Genomic DNA, 23,648 nt, shown 5'->3' with positions numbered 1-23,648 from the left:
CATTTTAGGTTAATCCGCCATTTTAGATTCTCTTTTTCTAAAGTAACCCTGTGTTCTAAGATGGTGGACAGTATTGTTTTGAATGTAACATGGCCGTCTTGACCTCTGTGTACAAGTTAATGTCTAAACTGCCTGCAGGCCAAATGTTAGGGTCATGTACTGAGACCTTGTCCTTCGTTGACCTGTGTATAAAGTATTATATGTACCAACAAGACTAATACATGAACATACATCGTGCACAATACTGTTCGAGCATCTAATGTGAACACTTGTTTGACTATATTGACACACTGTTGCTATTGTGACTTGTTGATGAATGTATTAAGGATAATCCATACATGTATAGATGCAAAAATTAGGAACAAACTCGACATGAACCTCTAGCCCATGGAAATGGTTATCCTGCAAGTGGGCTGAACATCAGATAACATACTGAATGAAAGGCACTACTATTCTGATGTACAGCCCCACTCACTTCCCACACCGAACGGGCTGGTATTCACTGTGGTGAACTGAGGGCCTGATAGCTATCCGATACTCTGTTTGTTTGAAAACTGTTCAGTTACTTTGAATAAAGATCTGTGCATCTTTATAACCTGCGTTTGGTGTATTTCATTTTGAAGGTACTCAGCCTCGATATCTTCTTTTGCTTTCACATTAGAATGATACAATTCTGATAGTTGTTGACAATGTTATACTTTTTTAGCTTTTTTGAGCAATTCATCATGCAGAAACACTTTGATTTCAATTACTGATTGTCCATTTAGTGCCTGATTCACAGAGTGTTTTATAATGGTAGAATCCCATAAGAAAATGCTGTGTGAATCCGGCCCTTAATGTTGGATATCCACTGGAGGGAAGTGACAATACCTTGCCCAAATATCCCATCTTCATGTTATCAATATCCTTTCAAACTGACACAAGGAGATGTGGGGGGACAGGGTATTCATACTGCTCCACCAAACTAGCCCCCTAATTTAAGGAAAACCTTCACATATTATACAGAATGTTTGGTGGACAGTGTCGTAACCAGGTGGAGCATCAACCTTTAGCAGAATCAAATTTCCACACTACAAAGGGAAACACGTGTGTATCCCTACGTTAAAGTAGTGGAACAGCCAAACAGGTTAGTACTGCACAATATCCATTAGAGGCAGGAATTTATCCAAATATATAAATTGTATTACATTGATTAACAGTAGTTAAAAAAGATCCTTCAAAAAAGGCAATTCATATTTAGCGACACAATACAATAGAAAGTGAAAAGTGCACAAGGACAAACTCAAGAAGAAAATACACGGGAAAACAGTGACAACAAAAGGGACCAGAAACAATCAGGTTCCAACTTAAGAATAGAGAAGAAATCACTAATCAAAAAACACTCAGAGGGCTGAAATTAGTACCCCCACATTATACTTTAAAACTCACACTGCATCATACCCGATCAACCCACTATCTTTTCACCATAGAATATTCAGAGCAGGAGTCAGTTTGCCAGGCATCTGGATTTCATTCACCTTTTTCTTTGACCTTAAAGGGCTACTGCACATTTTACAAGCCTTTGACTTTGATGGATGATGACATGTGTTACAGATTTTCTTTGAACTGGAAAGCATTATGTCCATTAGTGAATGCCTGAAATGCACTCATAGGATTATCTCCTAAATAAAATTAAAGGTTTAATATTATGAAGGAGCTGTTCAGAGTAGTCAAAATCCATCTGTCCTGGCTATTAATTGCTATAATCTTCTAAGCAGATGCCAACCAGACTGGAGACCTTTCAGCTATTTAGCATGCCTCACAAGAGATAACTGAATCTTAAATACAATTTCAATTCTGTTCTTTCATTTCAGTCCCTCTATGATCAAATTAAATCTCTATAAATTTAATTGGTTAAATTACACAATAATAATACTTACACATTTTCAAAAACATGCATTTTTGCTCCAAAAAAAGACAGTCACTTGAAACATATGCAGTTTTCTATACTGAAACAATTGTAATTTAGAATTTCAGGCCTTGACATTTTGGTCTCAGAAAATCACACATGACAAATGCTTTAGAAATGTTAATCTGTGAACTCCGAAAGACATATTAAAGATGGGATGATTTTCTAGCTAATAAAAAATAGTCTTCGAATAAATAAAATGCTTTCTTGGCAGAGCATGTGATATGATAACCACTGACTTTGGCATTTACCCGGAGTGTTCTGCCTCATGCATGCTGCCACAGTTAAGAGGAAACTTGTCAGACTGCACAATTGCTCATTTGTATGTCCAAAGAAGAATGGTATTGCATATTTTCTTTGAGTCATGTTTGAATTCCTGAGCCCAAAATATCAAGTACAGGATATTATACATTATTAGCACAGAACAAAATAGTAGGAAGAACAAGGCCTAGTGTAGATTTAAGCATAACAAATGTAATATTTAAGTGGCTGCTTTTATTTCAAAGAATGAACTTGCTACATTTGAAAGGCAGGCCACAAACTAAAATAGATATTTCACAGGGAATGGAACAAACCATGGGTGTAAAATCTTCAAGAACTGGCTTTTTTCACATATCCTTATGATGTGATAGTATGTCTGAAGATGATGTCCTAGAATACATTTCTAATGTGTGCCTTTATTCTGTCATTCTAGTAATTCATGTGTATTGAGAACGAGTATACATGTGGTTTCAGCATGGTGTAAAGAAATTACACGAAAGCAATTTCAAGTTCTAACTTATTCGAACATAGGTATGTAAGCCCTTATTTAATACACATCTTACCTACCACGTTTACAACTTCACATTTGGGGAGACTGTTCCAAAGAAGGGAGCCAGCTAAGGAAAGTGATCAACCTCCTTTCTCTCTGTTTAGCAAACCGCTTTGCACAGAAGGAGTTGGTACAGCTGGGTCCTGATGATAAATCTCTGGAGGTGGAACAGAGAGGTGGATGTCCCAAGATGGAAGAATGGGCAGTCACAGAGATGAGTCATAGGAGAACAGGCAATGGGGGAATAGCTGGCACTCCAAGGCAGTGCTGGTGGGCAGCAGGCACACATGCACTACCAGGCTCAAATGAGTGCTGCACTTTTTAGCCGCATCACTCATGCCAAGAATGTTCTACCATCAACAATTCCTGTGTATTTTCTTCATCATGCCCGGATTCCTGACCGTATAAGCGAGGGAACCTGTCTTCCTGACACTTAGCGTTGCAGGAACCATGTAGTATCTCCTACCCATGGGCACCATGAGGCATCCAACCTATCTACATTCAATGCGACCCATTCCTGGAAATAGAGAAGGGACTACCTTCCCATACATTTGTCTCAGCCAGGACAGCAATCTCAGCCTGGTATCTGAATTCGGCCTCCGCACAGAGAAAGCATACCCTGCACAGACCACTCAATGTAATACTGGGCAGCAACATCCCCACTCTCTACTGCTGCCCCGACACTTACTGACATACTGTCAAAAAACGTGACCACATGGCCCACAACTGAATAAAGGCTGCTGTAATTGCCTGTTTATCGATAGATGCAGCCAAAGTTGTTTTCATATAACACCTACTTTATCTCTGAAGGATCGGTGGCATCAGAGAGGGGACAATCGAATCCCTATCTAAATAACAGAAAATCTAAAGCACTAATTGGAGGACTGGACAAACTCTGTTTAAATATGGAAAAAGTAAATGGAAATCTAACCTTGAAATATACCCAAAAACACATTTTGGAGTTCCTAAGGATTCTCTCCTGATGAGCCTCCTAGAAAAAACGGGTGAAACATGTGTTGAGAGATACATGAGAATGGAAGAAAGATATATCTATAAAACATAAAAAATTAAAGGTAAAACAACCATTACAAGTATCAAAGTAGGAATAGATCATTATTTGGAATTCTACCTCGAGGAACCCTTAGAAACTGTTATATTTGTACAGTTGGAAACAACCACAATATGATTTTCAAGAGTTAATTCAACTCTAATTCAGTTTGCGCAAAAGGACAATACTTGGCAATAAAACCCCAATTCTTGAATGTACTACACATGGTACATTGAATAAGATGATCTTCAAAATAAATGCCCTTGTATTGTAATGAGGATTACATAGATGTTACATTCATGTCTGCACGGTAGAAAGAGTAGTGGCACATGAATTTAGTCACATAAGTGCTGGGTTATAACGAGTCATAATACCCCTCATTTTTCAATGGTCTGACATCCTTTGTTTTTATTTGTATGAGGAGAGAGTGTTGAGTGTCTGAACTGCATGGTGAGATTGCAACTGTATGCCTTGGGAATTTTGTTGTGTGTTGAGTTAGATAGGGTTGATATACAGAGTAATGCAGCTCTGTTGTTTACATTGGTTTTGTACCACCATTGACATGTTATAGAAAATAAACAGATATTTTGATCAACTGTTGGTATTCTAGTGGCTACAGCCTGTGTTCAATTTTGAAATGGTTCAAAACCTCTTTTTGGAAAAATGAAACCCTTGGTCTAGGACTCTACCTTATTTTCATTATTTTCAGTTCCCAATGAGTAAAGGCCTGAAGTAAAAATGTGGACTGATCTAATTTTTTGTATGAATGTCTTGGGGTTGAGCCTGTTCCTGCTGTGCAACTCGTCCCTTCTTGGCCCGAGTGGCACGAGGTGTTGGTGCTTCCCCTGTTTGGCTGAGACCACGTTGGCATCCAGGTGCTGCGCCACTTGTGGACTGGGGCCTGCCATGTCATCCTGGCGGCTGGGGCAGATGTCTCCACACCACGTCCCCAACGCCCTGGGGCTGTGGCAGATGTCTCTACACGACATCCACGACTCAGAGGCAGATGTGTCCTCAACACGTCCTGACTCCCTGTGGCTGGGGCAGATGTGTCCTCAGCACGTCCCTGACCCTGTCTGCTCCCTTTCCCTCTTGGGGCCTTTCCACTCATGTCCCAGGTATAAGGGCTGAATGGAAGGCACACCAAGTTATTGTCCTGGGCAATATGATCAAAGGAAGAGGCTATGTGATGTGCAACATACATGTGTGGTACAGCAAGTCTAGAGATGCACACATTGCATACACGATATGTGGAAAGCGTTCGAAAAAAGAAAAAAGTGGTACGTGATACGCAGTGGCAACGAAAACATGAAAGGAATGCATACGCAATACCCGGAAAGCTTCTGAATAAAGAATAATGCAGTATGTGATGTGCAGTGGCACCCCCAAACAAAATAATTGCATACATTGCACACTGCAGGCCTCAAATTGTAAAAGAACTATGCCCGTATGCGCAGAGGCAGCCCCCAAAAGCTAAAATATGGTCCTATGGTACGTGGTACCTGAAGGGAACCGATCGTGTGGCACCCCAAAGACATGTAAATGACACGCGTCCATCTTCTTTCTTTCACACACACAACCAGTGTTGCACATCCACGTCCTTATGTATCCCCGTAGGCATGCTGCATGCAGTGCGTGTCACGCCACTTATGCGCTAAATTGGCTGCTTTTGTAGCTAGACACAGAGAACACACTCTCCTGCCTCCATGCCACTTTACCTGCCTACTCCTGCCCTGTGCGGCCTCCCACATTGACATCTGCCACTGTGTTGGGACTGCCTGATGACCAGCCATTGCCTATGTTCCTGTCTCTGGCCCTGTGAACAACTCAGCTCCCGTGTCAGACTCCCACCTTTCCATTCCACCACCACTGCTCCACAGCCCATCTCCAGGACCACTTTACCCACCCACACCTGCCTCAGGGATAGCCATGTCTGCACCATCTTCCTCTAACCAGAGCAGCAACCCCATGGCAGCGAGGCAGTGGACTACCAACTTCAACTCCAAGGAAGTTGGCATGCTGGTGGATAAGAGCTTGGAGAATGATGATGCCCTCTTTGACCCAGCAAAGCAACGCAGGACCCACACCAAGGACCTGCGCGCTCTGAAGACCGGTTCAACCGTGGTGGTGCACAATGCAGGCAGGTGCGGGTTCGCATCGAACAACATGTGGGTCCTGGGGAGGATCTACCAGTAGTTGCATACCCAGGTCTGTGATTGGAGACAGTGTCTGGAGTTTGCTGGTGAGTATGCATGTGGTGCACTGCTCTACAATGCATGTATGTTGTGAATGTTCCTGCATGTTTGTAGTGACACTGTAATGATTGCACCATATGTGTTTCTACAATTGACATTGGCATGCAGGCCCCAGATAATCTGTTTGATTTGATATATTTCTGGTATTTGCAGTGTGTGTTGGTGTACAGTTGGGGAAACCGTGCACATGCAGTATCACTTGATGCTGAGTCGTGCTTGGACGGCAAGGGTGCCAAATGAGGATGTGATGTCCATGCCAGGCTCATGCATGATGGACATGATGTTGTGCCGACAACTGCAATGTGTGGCTATCCAACCTGTACAACTCTATGGGATATGTGCGTTTCAATGTTTGGTGTAGTCAAGTTGTGGTATTACAATTTTGGGGACTTTGATGTGATCTGTCATGGCACTGCTTGTGTACTCAGAGTTGATGTGTGTGCATGCCATGTGTATGTACTTGTGGCCATGACATACTCACATGTGCCTCTTCAATAGATGCATGTATGTGTTGCATGCTCACAGGTCACGTTGTGAGAGAGGCATGTTGTTTGATGTGATTGTGTGGCAAGTTTCCCAAGCAAATGTTGGCATGGCCATACTGTGAGTGGTGCAATCATGAGTGACTACTGGTGTGTAGGATTCCAATGTGTGTCTTGCCAACAATCTATCGACGGTGGGGTCCGGCCCATCTGTGCCTCCATGCTTATGTATATGGCACTCCTACCAGTTTTGCTCCAGGCCCACCCCTGTGCCCCTGTGGCATGTCTCCCATGCAAATGCATCAGGTTGCATTTGGGACACGTTGCCTTTGCCATTGTGGCATATCATTTCTATTGATAGGTGTCTGTGCACTGCGCACATTGTGCTGCATGTACATGTGAATATGTCATGAATTTGATTGTCATTGAGCATGGGTTGTTGTGTCTGTTGTAATGTGAATTGAATGCCCATGTTTCTGAGTGTGGATGTTGCTGGTAGTACCTTGGACAAATCATGTTACTGTAAATGTTGTTTTGGCTTTGATGCGGTACACTGATGTTGCTGTTCTGTGTCTCCTTTACCACAGTTGCAGCAGATGTAGGAGTGGGCTGATGTGGTGCTGTGGAGCATGGAAGCAGGGACAATTCTACCGGTCATAGGCGCAGGCCCCAGCCACACCCCCTTGACAGCTCATCTTCGGGAGCGATGTGGCTGAGGTAGCGCCAGGACCATCAAGAGTGGCTGCTGGGGGTAAGTCCCGGGAGGTGAAGATGGCAGGAGAATCATCAGTGGTGGTGGGACAGTGTGATGCCACACAGGGGACATCCACAGCAAAAGACACCCTGGAGTCATCCAAGTTGACGGAGGCGAAGGTGCAGGAGGTGGCCGTTGCAGCCCAGCCCATGGGGTCAGGTGGGGTATTGAGGTGGGTGTGCATGCTGCCTGGTGTAGTGACAGAGGTGAGTGGGGCTAGTAGGTGGTGTCTGGATTACAGGGCGCTGCCTGGGGTAGTGTTGGCGGTGAGGGAGGTGTTAGGAGGGAGTGTACTGTCAGGGGGATGCCTCGGGTGGGATCGTAAGTGAGGGGGGCCGATGGGTGGAGTCTGAACTTGATTGAGCTGCCAGGTGTAGTGGCGGAGATGAAGGCAGAGTGGGGAGGGTTGTGTACTGTCAGGGGGCTGCCTGGGGTGGAGTCGGAGATGAGGGGGCAGGTGGGTGGTGTCTGGACCTAAGGGGGCTTCCTGGGGTAGTGTTGGATATGGGGGGAGCTGGTGGGTGGTGTGCAGAGGGTGTTGGAGATGAGGGGGCAGGTGGGTGGTGTCTGGACTTAAGGGGGCTTCCTGGGGTAGTGTTGGATATGGGGGGAGCTGGTGGGTGGTGTGCAGAGGGTGTTGAACTGTCAGGGGGCTGCCTGGGGTGGTGTCAGAGGTGAGGGGAGCTGTTGGGTGGAGTCTGGACTTGAAGGGCCTGCCTGGGCTAGTGTCGGTGGTGAGGGCGGTATGAAGACGGGGGGGTACTTTCAGGGGGCTGTCTGCATAGTGTACAAGGTGATTTGGGTTGGTAGCAGAGGTGAAGGCAGTGTGGGGAGGGGGTTGTACTGTCAGTGGGCTTATTGGGGTGGTGTTGGAGGTGAGGGGGGCTGGTGAGTAGTGCCTGGACTTGAGGGGGGTGCCTGGGGTAGTACAAGGGAACTTGCATGTTTTCGCAGGGGTGCTGCTTTGACTTACGAGGGTGCTAGTGCATTTTTGCAGGGGTGCAGCCTTGACTTACGAGGTAGTTTGCATGTTTTTTTTTCACTGGGGTGCCACCTTGACTTACGAGGGTGATCAAATGTTTTTGCAGGGGTGCAGCCTTGACTTACGAGGAAGCTCACACGTTTACTCCATCTCCATGAAATTTGGAAAGCATTCCACAACAGCATATGGAAAGAATTTAGCAAAAGCAAAATTACAATCTTTGCTTTTAGATTCAATTAAACATGTGCTGCACATTTCATAAAGAGCATCTCATTTTATCCATAACTATTTGTTAACACATTGGTCCATTTAGACAAGTAAACAATGTGCTAGAACACATTACTACAGGTCTTGTTTTGTATATTTTCACAGAAAAAGATAGCTACCTCTTTGTTAATCAATTTAATGCACACATGAGTAATGTTCTTTTAGATGGCTTGGAGTGTTAAACTGGCAAACATTTCCATCTTCTGCAGGCTACGCAATCATGTGATCTGTCCTTGTAACTAATGCACTAAAGTGTGTTATCTAATTTATAAACCAAATAATTATATTCTTGGCTTCATCCCATCAATTTGAAAAATTGTCTGCATTTCAATCATTGTATCTGGCAATAATGGTGTTGTAGTCTTCTTTGGCAAATGATTTTCATGTTTATACAAATCACTCTGCAGTTCTGGCCAAGGAACAGACAGGCAGTCAAAAATTGAAACGTATTAAAGAATGAAGTAACTTCAACCAAACTGGTCTCCTGCTTTACCATGGATGTCAGTACAAAACATTAGGAAAATCTAGCCGATGATCAACAAAATTATAATGTATTACCTGTCTGTATGAATCTCGCTATTGCTAGTTCATCAAGCATTCACTATATATTCAGTATACATTACATACTACAAATGCTAACCTTCTATATGTATATGGGAGGGAATAAATTGCACATTTTTAAAAGAAGTATTTTTTTTTTGTGTATAATTCTTTATGACCATGTGGCAGCATGACAAAACAAATCTTTCCCGATTCTGCAAGACTGGTGAACATGTAAAGACTTAGTGTTGAACGGGAAATCATATTATACCCTCTAGATCGTGTGTATATATATTGGCCTAGGCAAATTCGCTCTGCGAGGAAATCCGCCTTGCAAGGTCCTGACCTTAGATCTGTGTATGCCGTCATTTTAGGTTAATCCGCCATTTTAGATTCTCTCTTACTAAAGTCACCCTGTGTTCTAAGATGGTGGACAGTATTGTTTTGAATGTAACATGGCCGTCTTGACCTCTGTGTACAAGTTAATGTCTAAACTGCCTGCAGGCCAAATGTTAGGGTCATGTACTGAGACCTTGTCCTTCGTTGACCTGTGTATAAAGGATTATATGTACCAACAAGACTAATACATGAACATACATCGTGCACAATACTGTTCGAGCATCTAATGTAACACTTGTTTGACTATATTGACACACTGTTGCTATTGTGACTTGTTGATGAATGTATTAAGGATAATCCATACATGTATAGATGCATAAATTAGGAACGAACTCGGCATGAACCTCTAGCCCATGGAAATGGTTAACCTGCAAGTGGGCTGAACATCAGATAACATACTGAATAAAAGGCACGACTATTCTGATGTACAGCCCCACTCACTTCCCACACCGAATGGGCTGGTATTCACTGTGGTGAACTGAGGGCCTGATAGCTATCCGATACTCTGTTTGTTTGAAAACTGTTCAGTTACTTTGAATAAAGATCTGTGCATCTTTATAACCTGCGTTTGGTGTATTTCATTTTGAAGGTACTCAGCCTCAATATCTTCTTTTGCTTTCACATTAGAATGATACAATTCTGATAGTTGTTGGCAATGTTATACTTCTTTTGCATTTTTGAGCAATTCATCATGCAGAAACACTTTGATTTCAATTACTGATTGTCCATTCAGCGCCTGATTCACAGAGTGTTTTATAATGGTAGAATCCCAGAAGAAAACGCTGTGTGAATCCGGCCCTTAATGTTGGATATCCACTGGAGGGAAGTGACAATACCTTGCCCAAATATCCCATCTTCATGTTATCACTATCCTTGCAAACTGACACAAGGAGAGGTGGGGGGATAGGGTATTTATACTGCTCCACCAAACTAGCCCCCTAATTTAAGGAAAACCTTCACATATTATACAGAAAGTTTGGTGGACAGTGTCGTAACCAGGTGGAGCATCAACCTTTAGCAGAATCAAATTTCCACACTACAAAGGGAAACACGTGTGTATCCCTACGTTAAAGTAGTGGAACAGCCAAACAGGTTAGTACTGCACAATATCCATTAGAGGCAGGAATTTATCCAAATATATAAATTGTATTACATTGATTAACAGTAGTTAAAAAAGATCCTTCAAAAAAGGCAATTCATATTTAGCAACACAATACAATAGAAAGTGAAAAGTGCACAAGGAAAAACTCAAGAAGAAAATACACGGGAAAACAGTGACAACAAAAGGGACCAGAAACAATCAGGTTCCAATTAAGAATAGAGAAGAAATCACTAATCAAAAAACATTCAGAGGGCTGAAATTAGTACCCCCACATTATACTTTAAAACTCACACTGCATCATACCCAATCAACCCACTATCTTTTCACCATTGAATATTCAGAGCAGGAGTCAGTTTGCCAGGCATCTGGATTTCATTCACCTTTTTCTTTGACCTTAAAGGGCTACTGCACATTTTACAAGCCTTTGACTTTGATGGATGATGACATGTGTTACAGATTTTCTTTGAACTGGAAAGCATTATGTCCATTAGTGAATGCCTGAAGTGCACTCATAGGATTATCTCCTAAATAAAATTAAATGTTTAATATTATGAAGGAGCTGTTCAGAGTAGTCAAAATCCATCTGTCCTGGCTATTAATTGCTATAATCTTCTAAGCAGATGCCAACCAGACTGGAGACCTTTCGGCTATTTAGCATGCCTCACAAGAGATAACTGAATCTTAAATACAATTTCAATTCTGTTCTTTCATTTCAGTCCCTCTATGATCAAATTAAATCTCTATAAATTTAATTGGTGAAATTACACAATAATAATACTTACACATTTTCAAAAACATGCATTTTTGCTCCAAACAAAGACAGTCACTTGAAACATATGCAGTTTTCTATACTGAAACAATTGTAATTTAGAATTTCAGGCCTTGATATTTTGGTCTCAGAAAATCACACATGACAAATGCTTTAGAAATGTTAATCTGTGAACTCCAAAAGTCATATTAAAGATGGGAAGTGTAGATGATTTTCTAGCTAATAAAAATTAGTCTTCGAATAAATAAAAGGCTTTCTTGGCAGAGCATGTGATATGATAACCACTGACTTCGGCATTTACCGGGAGTGTTCTGCCTCATGCATGCTGCCACAGTTAAGAGGAAACGTGTCAGACTGCACAATTGCTCATTTTTATGTCCAAAGAAGAATGGTATTGCATATTTTCTTTGAGTCATGTTTGAATTCCTGAGCCCAAAATATCAAGTACAGGATATTATACATTATTAGCACAGAACAAAATAGTAGGAAGAACAAGGCCTAGTGTAGATTTAAACATAACAAATGTAATATTTAAGTGACTGCTTTTATTTCAAAGAATGAACATGCTACATTTGAAAGGCAGGCCACAAACTAAAATAGATATTTCACAGGGAATGGAACAAACCATGGATGTAAAATCTTCAAGAACTGGCTTTTTTTCACATATCCTTATGATGTGATAGTATGTCTGAAGATGATGTCCTAGAATACATTTCTAATGTGTGCCTTTATTCTGTCATTCTAGTAATTCATGTGTATTGAGAACGAGTATACATGTGGTTTCAGCATAGTGTAAAAAAATTACACAAAAGCAATTTAAAATTCTAACTTATTCGAACATAGGTATGTAAGCCCTTATTTAATACACATCTTACCTACCAAGTTTACAACTTCACATTTGGGGAGACTGTTCCAAAGAAGGGAGCCAGCTAAGGAAAGTGATCGACCTCCTTTCTCTCTGTTTAGCAAACCGCTTTGCACAGAAGGAGTTGGTACAGCTGGGTCCTGATGATAAATCTCTGGAGTTGGAACAGAGAGGTGGATGTCCCAAGATGGAAGAATGGGCAGTCACAGAGATGAGTCATAGGAGAACAGGCAATGGGGGAATAGCTGGCACTCCAAGGCAGTGCTGGTGGGCAGCAGGCACACATGCACTACCAGGCTCAAATGAGTGCTGCACTTGTTAGCCGCATCACTCATGCCAAGAATGTTCTACCATCAACAATTGCTGTGTATTTTCTTCATCATGCCCGGATTCCTGACTGTATAAGCGAGGGAACCTGTCTTCCTGACACTTAGCGTTGCAGGAACCATATAGTATCTCCTACCCACGGGCACCGTGAGGCATCCAACCTATCTACATTCAATGCGACCCATTCCTGGAAATAGAGAAGGGACTACCTTCCCATACATTTGTCTCAGCCAGGACAGCAATCTCAGCCTGGTATCTGAATTCGGCCTCCGCACAGACAAAGCATACACTGCACAGACCACTCAATGTAATACTGGGCAGCAACATCCCCACTCTCTACTGCTGCCCCGACACTTACTGACATACTGTCAAAAAACTTGACCACATGGCCCACAACTGAATAAAGGCTGCTGTAATTGCCTGTTTATCGATAGATGCAGCCAAAGTTGTTTTCATATAACACCTACTTTATCTCTGAAGGATCGGTGGCATCAGAGAGGGGACAATCGAATCCCTATCTAAATAACAGAAAATCTAAAGCACTAATTGGAGGACTGGACAAACTCTGTTTAAATATGGAAAAAGTAAATGGAAATGTAACCTTGAAATATACCCAAAAACACATTTTGGAGTTCCTAAGGATTCTCTCCTGATGAGCCTCCTAGAAAAAACGGGTGAAACACGTGTTGAGAGATACATTAGAATGGAAGAAAGATATATCTATAAAACATAAAAAATTAAAGGTAAAACAACCATTACAAGTATCAAAGTAGGAATAGATCATTATTTGGAATTGTACCTCGAGGAACCCTTAGAAACTGCTATATGTGTACAGTTGGAAACAACCACAATATGATTTTCAAGAGTTAATTCAACTCTAATTCAGTTTGCGCAAAAGGACAATACTTGGCAATAAAACCCCAATTGTTGAATGTACTACACATGGTACATTGAATAAGATGATCTTCAAAATAAATGCCCTTGTATTGTAATGAGGATTACATAGATGTTACATTCATGTCTGCACGGTAGAAAGAGTAGTGGCACATGAATTTAGTCACATAAGTGCTGGGTTATAACGAGTCATAATACCCCTCATTTTTCAATGGTTTGACATCCTTTGTTTTTATTTGTATGAGGAGAGAGTGTTGAGTGTCTGAACTGCATGGTGAGATTGCAACTGTATGCCTTGGGAATTTTGTTGTGTGTTGAGTTAGATAGGGTTGATATACAGAGTAATGCACCTCTGTTGTTTACATTTGTTTTGTACCACCATTGACATGTTATAGAAAATAAAAAGATATTTTGATCAACTGTTGGTAGTCTAGTGGCTACAGCCTGTGTTCAATTTTGAAATGGTTCAAAACCTCTTTTTGGAAAAATGAAACTCTTGGTCTAGGACTCTACCTTATTTCATTATTTTTAGTTCCCAATGAGTAAAGGCCTGAAGTAAAAGTGTGGGCTGATCTCATTTTTTGTATGAATGTCTTGGGGTTGAGCCTGTTCCTGCTGTGCAACTCGTCCCTTCTTGGCCCGAGTGGCACGAGGTGCTGGTGCTTCCCCTGTCTGGCTGAGACCACGTTGGCATCCAGGTGCCGGGCCTCTTGTGGACTGGGGCCTGCCATGTCATCCTGGGGCATATGTCTCCACACCACGTCCCCAATGCCCTGGGGCTGTGGCAGATGTCTCTACACGACATCTGCGACTCCTTGAGGCAGATGTGTCCTCACCACGTCCTGACTCCCTGGGGCTGGGGCAGATGTGTCCTCACCACGTCCCTGACACTGTCTGCTCCCTTTCCCTCTTGGGGCCTTTCCACTCATGTCACAGGTATAAGGGCTGAATGGAAGGCACACCAAGTTATTGTCCTGGGCAATATGATCAAAGGAAGAGGCTATGTGATGTGCAACATACATGTGTGGTACAGCAAGTCTAGAGATGCACACATTGCATACACGATATGTGGAAAGCGTTCGAAAAAAGAAAAAAGTGGTACATGATACGCAGTTGCACCGAAAACATGAAAGAAATGCATACACAATACCCGGAAAGCTTCTGAAAAAAGAAAAATGCAGTATGTGATGTGCAGTGGCACCCCCAAACAAAATAATTGCATACATTGCACACTGCAGGCCTCAAATTGTAAAAGAACTATGCCCGTATGCGCAGAGGCAGCCCCCAAAAGCTAAAATATGGTCCTATGGTACGTGGTACATGAAGGGAACGGATCGTGTGGTACCCCAAATACATGTAAATGACACGCGTCCATCTTCATTCTTTCACACACACAACCAGTGTTGCACATCCACGTCCTTATGTATCCCCATAGGCATGCTTCATGCAGTGCGTGTCACGCCACTTATGCGCTAAATTGGCTGCTTTTGTAGCTAGACACAGAAAACACACTCTCCTGCCTCCATGCCACTTTACCTGCCTACTCCTGCCCTGTGCGGCCTCCCACATTGACATCTGCCACTGTGTTGGGACTGCCTGATGACCAGCCATTGCCTATGTTCCTGTCTCTGGCCCTGTGAAAAACTCATCTCCCGTGTCAGACTCCCACCTTTCCATTCCACCACCACTGCTCCACAGCCCATCTCCAGGACCACTTTACCCACCCACACCTGCCTCAGGGATAGCCATGTCTGCACCATCTTCCTCTAACCAGAGCAGCAACCCCATGGCAGCGAGGCAGTGGACTACCAACTTCAACTCCAAGGAAGTTGGCATCCTGGTGGATAAGGGCTTGGAGAATGATGATGCCCTCTTTGACCCAGCAAAGCAACGCAGGACCCACACCAAGGACCTGCGCGCTCTGAAGACCGGTTCAACCGTGGTGGTGCACAATGCAGGCAGGTGCGGGTTCACATCGAACAACATGTTGGTCCTGGGGAGGATCTACCAGTAGTTGCATACCCAGGTCTGTGATTGGAGACAGTGTCTGGAGTTTGCTGGTGTGTATGCATGTGGTGCACTGCTCTACAATGCATGTATGTTGTGAATGTTCCTGCATGTTTGTAGTGACACTGTAATGATTGCACCATATGTGTTTCTGCAATTGACTTTGGCATGCAGGCCCCAGATAATCTGTTGATTTGATATATTTCTGGTATTTGCAGTGTGTGTTGGTGTACAGTTGGGGAAACCGTGCACATGCAGTATCACTTGATGCTTAGTCGTGCTTGGACGGCAAGGGTGCCAAATGAAGATGTGATGCCCATGCCAGGCTCATGCATGATGTACATGATGTTGTGCCGACAACTGCAATGTGTGGCTATCCAACCTGTACAACTCTATGGGATATGTGCGTTTCAATGTTTGGTGTAGTCAAGCTGTGGCATTACAATTTTGGGGACTTTGATGTGATCTGTCATGGTACTGCTTGTGTACTCAGAGTTGATGTGTGTGCATGCCATGTGTATGTACTTGTGGCCATGACATACTCACATGTGCCTCTTCAATAGATGTATGTATGTGTTGCATGCTCACAGGTCACGTTGTGAGAGAGGCATGTTGTTTGATGTGATTGTGTGGCAAGTTTCCCAAGCAAATGTTGGCATGGCCATGCTGTGAGTGGTGCAATCATGAGTGACTACTGGTGTGTAGGATTCCACTGTGTGTCTTGCCAACAATCTGTCGGCGGTGGGGTCCGGCCCATCTGTGCCTCCATGCTTATGTATATGGCACTCCTACCAGTTTTGCTCCAGGCCCACCCCTGTGCCCCTATGGCATGTCTCCCATGCAAATGCATCAGGTTGCATTTGGGACACGTTGCCTTTGCCATTGTGGCATATCATTTCTATTGATAGGTGTCTGTGCACTACGCACATTGTGCTGCATGTACATGTGAATATGTAATGAATGTGATTGTCATTGAGCATGGGTTGTTGTGTCTGTTGTAATGTGAATTGAATGCCCATGTTTCTGAGTGTGGATGTTGCTGGTAGTACCTTGGACAAATCATGTTACTGTAAATGTTGTTTTGGCTTTGATGCGGTACACTGATGTTGCTGTTCTGTGTCTCCTTTACCACAGTTGCAGCAGCTGTAGTAGTGGGCTGATGTGGTGCTGTGGAGCATGGAAGCAGGGACAATTCTACCGGTCATAGGCGCAGGCCCCAGCCACGCCCCCTTGACAGCTGATCTTCGGGAGCGATGTGGCTGAGGTAGCGCCAGGACCATCAAGAGTGGCTGCTGGGGGTAAGTCCCGGGAGGTGAAGATGGCAGGGGAATCATCAGTGGTGGTGGGACAGCGTGATGCCACACAGGGGCCATCCACAGCAAAAGACACCCTGGAGTCATCCAAGTTGACGCAGGCGAAGGTGGAGGAGGTGGCCGTTGCAGCCCAGCCCATGGGGTCAGGTGGGGTATTGAGGTGGGTGTGCATGCTGCCTGGTGTAGTGACAGAGGTGAGTGGGGCTAGTGGGTGGTGTCTGGATTACAGGGCCCTGCCTGGGGTAGTGTTGGAGGTGAGGGTAGTGTTAGGAGGGGGTGTACTGTCAGGGGGATGCCTGGGGTGGGATCGGAAGTGAGGGGGGCCGGTGGGTGGAGTCTGGACTTGAGTGAGCTGCCAGGTGTAGTGGCGGAGATGAAGGCAGAGTGGGGAGGGTTGTGTACTGTCAGGGGGCTGCCTGGGGTGGAGTCGGAGATGAGGGGGCTGGTGGGTGGTGTCTGGACTTAAGGGGGCTTCCTGGGGTAGTGTTGGATATGGGGGGAGCTGGTGGGTGCTGTGCAGAGGGTGTTGAACTGTCAGGGGGCTGCCTGGGGTGGTGTCAGAGGTGAGGGGAGCTGTTGGGTGGAGTCTGGACTTGAAGGGCCTGCCTGGGCTAGTGTCGGAGGTGAGGGCGGTATGAAGACGGGGGGTACTTTCAGGGGGCTGTCTGCATAGTCTACAAGGTGATGTGGGCTGGTAGCAGAGGTGAAGGCAGCGTGGGGAGGGGGTTGTACTGTCAGTGGGCTTATTGGGGTGGTGTTGGAGGTGAGGGGGGCTGGTGAGTAGTGCCTGGACTTGAGGGGGGTGCCTGGGGTAGTACAAGGGAACTTGCATGTTTTTGCAGGGGTGCTGCTTTGACTTACGAGGGTGCTAGTGCATTTTCGCAGGGGTGCAGCCTTGATTTACGAGGTAGTTTGCATGTGTTTTTTTCACTGGGGTGCCACCTTGACTTACGAGGGTGATCTAATGTTTTTGCAGGGGTGCAGCCTTGACTTACGAGGAAGCTCACACGTTTACGCAGGAGAGCCACCTTGACTTAAGAGGTTGCTCTTGCATTCTCTCAGGAGTGCAGCATTGACTTACGAGGGGGCTTGCATGTTATCACATGTGTGCCACCTTGAATTACGGGGGAGCTTGCACATTTTTTCAGGGGTGCTGGATGTTGGGTCAGGGGTGGAAGCAGAGGTTTGCACTTAGGTTGGCATATGGCTCTGTTGTTGGTTTGTGTGGGGGCATGTTGTGGGAGTTCCTCGTAAGGCTCGGTTTTTTTTGTGGGTCTGGTTGAAATGCGCTTTGGAATCCATGACTACGCAGAGTGCACAAAAGAAAGTTTGCACGTAGGGCCTTGTAGGGGCATTCTTGGCGCACAGCCTTTCCAGGGTCAATGCACCTTTTTCCATGAATTGGGCCCTTAACTGCGAACTTAGAAATGCCTAAAAAGAGATTAGCTGTTTCCGTTCACAATTCCACAAATAATGGAGCCACAATTCTCCCTTTCATGTTAAATTACTTTCCTGCTTATGTTTAAGTACCCTCACAGTGAAAAGTAAATGTTTTATTATTTATGTTTATGATCCAAAAAATTTAACATTTGTTCTGTAGTGTGAGAGAAGAGGATGTAGATTTCCAACTACATTTCCTGCAAAACCACTTTTTTTTGTTGTTGCAATGAGTGCAGTGCAAACTGAAAGCGTGAAAGCAAGGTGTAATGACCTAATACTTTCATTTTGCACTCCAGCACATTTTTCGTGTGCTTAAAAAGGCATAAGAGCAACACATAAACTTGCATCTCCATATTGGAAGAGCTCATCGTTTTACACCAGTTCGAGATTATCATGCAGGCGTAAAACCAATGGATTCCTACAATCTCGCATTTGCACCGGCTAATGAGCAATGAACTAATGAGCAATCCGATTCCATAGGAACCAATTAGAAAACAACACCTGCAAAGTTTTAAGGTGCTGTTTACATACTTTTGTAAAACGGAGAGTAAAAGGGAAGATGAAGTTTGATTTCGCCTCGTTTTACTCTTCAGTATTACATTGCTACTTACAAAAGTTCAGAATTGTTTGCTGTGGACCCAAACGTACACTTACGCTGGTAATTCCCTGCATGCAATTTGAACATAGAAAGTTACCACCAAAAATGTACACCACCATGAGCTTTTCAGGCTGGCTTAAACCTGATTTCTAAAGAATCCACCAGTGTTTAGCACCTGCTGAAATCAAGAACTCATTGTAAATCTGCCTGTTAAATTGAAATGGCAGGCGGCATTTACATTTAGTGCAACATGAAGTGTAAAACTTAGGTGTTATGGGGAATTTGTTTGACACTTTCCCTTGTACCTGCAGAGTATTTCATGAAAGAAACACTACAGCATGTAAGTGCAAATGTGGTCACCAAATCCCCCCCACCCCCCGTGCAATTAACACTATATAGAAAATGAGCACATGTATTTTTTTAAGAACAGCAGAAAATATGATTCATGTTTCAGTCCTTCCTTGCCGGTCCTGCAACAACGTTTCATGGATGTATTTAAAAGTACTCACATGTTTTTTATCTTCCTGGGAAGATGCTTCCAGCTCATAGTCCTGATGGCCATGGAACATTATGGTGAAGCGGACACCGTCATGGTCTTGGAGAGATTTCACTTGGGAAAATGGGAACTGTTTCTTCAAGGTGCCTTTTTCAATATTGAAAATGATCTTGGAAATGAAATCAATCTAATAAAAAAGTAAAAAGTTTAGCAGTTAATATTTAGCAGAAGCATTCATTTGCAACGGCCTTTGCCAACAGTAGCACTATTTAATTCACTGGGCACAGTAGGAAAAGGCGGATCTATCTTTGTTTCATAATTCTGATAACTTCCGAATATATTATGGTTCATTTAATTGGATATGCAATCTGTGTTGCCTCTGATACTGAAAGCAAAGCACACAAACCACATTTCATATTAAAAGAATTGACAGCTCTACGAGTAGCTTAAAAAGCAATATATGACAGTATTTGCATTGCAAGTATTTACCTGGGCGCTGTCTCACTTATAATGAATTTCTCTAACCAAGTTCACTGAAAGCAAACAATTCCCTAATTTATTGTAAACAGTACAGTTTATTTTCCAGTGAAGTTAAAACATATCCATACAACAAATCTGGCAGATACTAGTTCTGTTTTAAGACTAAGAGCATGTCATCAGTGTATTACACACGAGTCCCTCTATAGATCCCATTGGTGTTTGCGTTTTTCCCATCATTTGGGTGTGTTATGTTGCTTTGTTTCTGTTGAGTAAAAATGATAAACAGAAGTAAATAATCCGCACTTTTAATCATTCAACATATGTGCCCACTTTCTAATTTAGTGGAATCTTTTGAGTTCCTTTAATTCACGTATGTGTATGATACTCAAATCAGCATGAAGCTGGATGAAGAAAATACAAATGTAGCAGCACATTTTAAAGCTCGGACAGAGCTCATTGACATATGGATGTGCCTCCTCTGTTTTAAACGTAATGGCATAAAAATCAACAATTTTGCTATCCTCCAAAGACATAAATCTTGTTTGGTCCCTGATTTCTGTCGGGTCATCTAGGATCTTGCCCCACAAAGCGTCTGGGAGCCAAAAACCTGACAGTTAAGGTAATGTCCCAGAAAACAGTCGTTGCTCATAAAGGTCGTTTTTCCAATTGAAGTTCCTTGTGAGAGTATTAGAATGTTTTTAGGAAAATACCCACATTAATATGGCTTTAACTCGTTAACTGCTGAGTATCTTCCCTCCCAGTGCAAAGGCCTTTTTTGGTGATTTCGGTATATCTCCATTCAATCTCTTGTAACTTTTATGTTACGTGTGATATATCTGCCAAATGTGGCCCCTTTTCTTCCCACATGTTGGCAATCATAACTAGGAATCCTAGTTTGCTGTATTGGGGTGAGAGAAAATTAAAAAAAAAGAGCAAATTGTGTAAGAGCTACAAACAAATAGTTTGTTGTTCTGAATTCACCATTGTCCAGGCTTTCAAGAACAGGCTGAGTGGAAAACAAACCAACATATTTTTATAGGGTTACCATCAGTTTTGTGAGAGGTGGGCTAGTTCTCCCTTTTTTCCAATAGGACATGCATGGATGGAATGGGAAAGGAGGGTAGGAAAGCTGAATGGGAAGACAGAAAAGCATACATTTCTGAAAAGTAGACAACATTCCAAGTTTAGGAAGGGGTCATTTGCGCAGGTCAGGCAACAACTATTTATTTACAATCCCCAAGGTTTGTGGAAACATTGTAAATATGACAGAAAAAAAGGTAAGCGCTGGAAATTTGTGGACCTATAAGGTAATGGCTTCTGTGAATATTGAGAAAAGCAATGCAACACTACATTCCCCAAACTCTTCTAGTTAGGAATCACACATTTTTCATAATGTCTCACAAAACAAGCAATACCACAAGCCAAAAACTGAGCCATGGTACACAGGATTTTTATGCTGACGGCATAAACAGACATACATAGCATGTGAAAATAACTAAAACAAATGTGGTGAGGAATGGCAAGCACAAAAGCATACAGTGCCTTAAGCAGCGACCAAATGTAGGTTACATTTGGGAAATTAAAGGGTTGTGTAACAAAGTGCAGTAGCAAATGTATGAAGTTATCAAAACCAAGAGAAAACAACAAATGTCCTAGCTTCCCCATTCCCGTAAGTGTCCCAATGAAAACTGTACCTCATGTGTGGGTGAAACCTACCTGGGCACTAAGAGAGAAGGTTAAACTACTGGTACATCAAATGCCCGCAGTAAGACTGGATTTGGCTTTGTGGACAACCCACAGATTTGGGTTTGGGGTGTTGCAGCCACCAAGGAAAACGAAAAACCCTATTCATTTCTATAAAGAAGACACCTCTGAGAATCCACAGAGGTCTGACTGTGGCAAATCACACTATAATGTACTACCTACAAGCCCTGGTAAAGTCCAGAATTTAGGCAACAAACACAATTTTCAGAAATTTGCCACCAGCAAACCACCCAAACACGCCACCAACGACACATATACAACCTTCCACATTCCCACACTTGTCCCAACGAAAACGGTACCTCACATATGTGGGTGCACCTACCTGGGCAGAAAGGGAAAAGGCTAAACCCCTGGTATCCCAAAGGGTTTTGGGAGAGCACATTTTTCAGGATTTTGGTCATGTGGACAACCTACAGATTTGGGCCTGGGGTGTTGCAGCCACCAAGGAAAACAGGGAACCCCATGCATTTCTGAAAAGATGACACCTGCTGGAATCCGAAGAGGTCTGACTTGCGCGAATCGCCCTAGAATGTAGTACCCACAAGCCCCAGGAAAGTCCAACATTTATGGGAAAAAACGCAATTTTCAGAAATTTGCCACCACGAAACCACCAAAATACACAAACGACAACACATGTCCAACCTTCCCACGTTTCAACAGGTGTCTCAACAAAAATGGTACCTCGCATGCGTGGGTGCACATACCTGAGCTCAACGGGAAAAGGCTAAACCAATGGTATCCCAAAGGGTTATGGGAGAGCATATTTTTCAGGATTTTGGTCTTGTGGACAACCTAGAGATTTGAGCCTGGAGTGTAACAGCCACCAAGAATAACAGCAAACCCCATGCATTTCTGCAAAGAAGACACCCGTGGGAATCCACAATGATCTGACTTGCGATAATCGCCCTAGAATGTGTTACCCACAAGCCCCGGCAAAGTTCAACATTTTCGGGAAAAAACAAAATGTTCAGACATTTGCCACCAGGAAACCACAGAAACACACCACCAACAACACGTCATACCTTCCCAAGTTCCCAGAGGTGTCCCCATGAAAATGGTACCTCACATGTATGGGTGCACCTATCTGGGCATAAAGGATAAAGGCTAAAGCATTGGTATCCCAAAGGGTTTTGGGAGAGCATATTTTTTCAGGATTTTGGTCTTGTGGACAAACTACTGATTTGGGCCCGGGGGGGTCGCAGCCACCAAGGAAGACAGGGAACCCCATGCATTTCTGAAAGGAAGACACCCGTTGGAATCCGAAGAGGTCTGACTTGCACGAATCACCCATGAATGTATTACCCACAAGCCCCAGCAAAATGCAACATTTATGGGAAAAAACAAAATTTTCAGACATTTGCCACCAGGAAACCACCAAAACACACCAACGACAACACATATCCTACCTTCCCACGTTTCCACAGGTGTCTTAACAAAAATGGTACCTCACATGTGTGGGTGCACATACCTTTGTACAAAGGCAAAAGTCTAAACCACTGGTATCCTAAAGGGTTAGCGGAGAGTGAATTTTTCAGGATTTTGATCTTGTCGAAAACCTAGAGATTTGAGCCTGGGGTGTCACAGCCACCAAGGATAACAGGCAACCCCATACATTTCCTCAATGAATACTACAGTGGGAATCCACATTGATCTGACTTGCGCAAATCGCCCTAGAATTTATTACCCACAAGCCCCAGCAAAGTCCAAAATTTAGGGAAAAGAAACAACTTTTTTCAGACATTTGTCACCAGGAAACCACTGAAACATGCAAACAAAAACACATGTCCTACCTTCCCCCATTCCCAGAGGTGGTCCAATGAAAACTGTCCCTCATATGTATGGGTGAAACCTACCTGGGCACAAAGGGAGAAGGTTAAACTACTGGTAAATCAAATGCACTGGGGAAGGCTGGATTTGGCTTTGTGGAAAACCCACAGATTTGGGTTTGGGATGTCGCAGCCACCAAGGAAAAGAGAGAACCCTATTCATTTCTGAAAAGAAGACCCCTGTGAGAATACACAGAGGTCTGATTTGCATGAATCGCCCTATAATTGCATACCCACAAGCCCTAGCAAAGTCCAAAATTTAGGGGAAAAAACAAAATGTT

At 43.4% G+C, this 23,648-nt stretch overlaps 1 protein-coding gene across 1 annotated transcript in view; it reads right to left on the bottom strand.

Moving 5' to 3' along the window:
- LOC138579912 (formin-I-like) overlaps positions 1–23,648 on the bottom strand; it is a 1,210,893-nt gene that overhangs the window by 1,036,961 nt on the left and 150,284 nt on the right. The window contains exon 4 of the mRNA XM_069650137.1: positions 19,311–19,484. Coding sequence (XP_069506238.1) covers positions 19,311–19,484 — 174 coding nt within the window. The remainder of the gene's footprint in view (positions 1–19,310; positions 19,485–23,648) is intronic.

The sequence above is a fragment of the Ambystoma mexicanum genome, chromosome 3p (assembly GCF_040938575.1).
Source record: "Ambystoma mexicanum isolate Mex_15411 chromosome 3p, UKY_AmexF1_1, whole genome shotgun sequence".
Lineage (NCBI taxonomy): Eukaryota > Metazoa > Chordata > Amphibia > Caudata > Ambystomatidae > Ambystoma > Ambystoma mexicanum.
This window is presented reverse-complemented; position numbering and strand designations above follow the sequence as displayed.